The sequence below is a fragment of the Morone saxatilis genome, unplaced genomic scaffold (assembly GCF_004916995.1).
Source record: "Morone saxatilis isolate NCDOM2014 unplaced genomic scaffold, NCSU_SB_2.0 Contig4, whole genome shotgun sequence".
Classification (NCBI taxonomy): Eukaryota; Metazoa; Chordata; class Actinopteri; family Moronidae; genus Morone; species Morone saxatilis.
In genome coordinates, this window is record NW_023339984.1 from 17,170,849 (window position 1) to 17,172,026 (window position 1,178).

At 44.6% G+C, this 1,178-nt stretch overlaps 1 protein-coding gene across 2 annotated transcripts in view; it reads left to right on the forward strand.

Moving 5' to 3' along the window:
* The window catches only part of LOC118338255 (protein phosphatase 1K, mitochondrial-like), a 2,625-nt gene extending 1,479 nt beyond the window's left edge, over positions 1–1,146 (forward strand). For both annotated transcript variants that reach the window (XM_035675534.1, XM_035675536.1), the window contains exons 2-3: positions 640–800; positions 904–1,146. In XM_035675534.1, coding sequence (XP_035531427.1) covers positions 690–800; positions 904–1,131 — 339 coding nt within the window. In that variant the 5' untranslated portion in view covers positions 640–689 and the 3' untranslated portion in view covers positions 1,132–1,146. The remainder of the gene's footprint in view (positions 1–639; positions 801–903) is intronic.
* Positions 1,147–1,178: the final 32 nt, after the last annotated feature.

Below are 1,178 nucleotides of genomic sequence, written 5' to 3' on the forward strand. Positions count from 1 at the left end.
CTTTAATTCTCCCCTATCCTTCAAAATAAAAGCTCTAGAACACGCACTCAAATAAAAACTGGGGTTTTAGGTTTTTCGGTCAGCAGCTATTTTTAAAAAAAGGTGTCTCTTTCCCAGATGAGGTGCGACAGTATTTTTAGAGCCTGGGTCCTGGTGTTTTTGTCCTGCTTGTAATGGATAGGAGGCGACACACTGGTGAAACACAGCAGGAGACTGAGTGCTATTTGTGGACACAGAGATGAGGAGTGGACGGTGCGATAGAGAGAGGATGATAATCCTCGTTAATGTCAGCCAGAAAGATTAAACTCATAAATCTTGCCAACAGCTGACCCCCTCCTCTCGCTCCTCTTCCTCTTCACTGTCACACCTTAAGTGACCCCAAAATATTACAGTATTGGTGACCTTTGGGTGCAAGGATGTTGTTTCTTCTTATTTTTTATTTTACATGTTTTATTCCAGTGCCATTAATCATTCAGGTCATTTATCAAGCTTATATGCAACAACTTATTGTCATAAAAACTAGTATTTTATTAAGTTGACTCTTGCTGCTGTTGGTTCAGTGGACTATTATTGTTACCTGTGTGTTATTATTATTAGTATTTATGTCTTTCCTTACATTGTCTTACATTTATATTTCAGAAACCCGCTGCCCGGCCAGGTGTTTTCCTCCACAGCTGTTAAAGACAGCCATGTCGTCTACGGTGCTGCTCAATCTGCTGCGTTGTGGTCGCTCCACCATCGCCAGACAGACCTTCCTCGCCACACGCTCCTCGCCAGAAACCTCCACAGCTTCCGGGCAGGTGAATATACACAAAGTGAAAATCAAACCCACACACACTGCTGCTTTTCAAAGATGAGAACATATTAAACATTCAGCTAACTGTATGAATTAACGCCCTGCAGGCGTTGTTCGGGGTGGTGGGCGTACGACAGGCCAGCGGGTCGGCCCGCTTTGACAGTGACGGCAGCGGCCAGCCGGTCACCTGGGACTCATTTGGTATCTGGGACAACAGGATAGAAGAACCAGTGCTGCTGCCCTCCAGTATCAGATATGGAAAACCCATTCCACAGGTAACTGGACACATCGTGTATCTATTGTTAGAAAATACCCCTTTAAATATAGGTTGGTAGGTTGGTTGGTTCGTAGGTAGGTTGGTTGGTTCGTAGGTAGGTTGGTT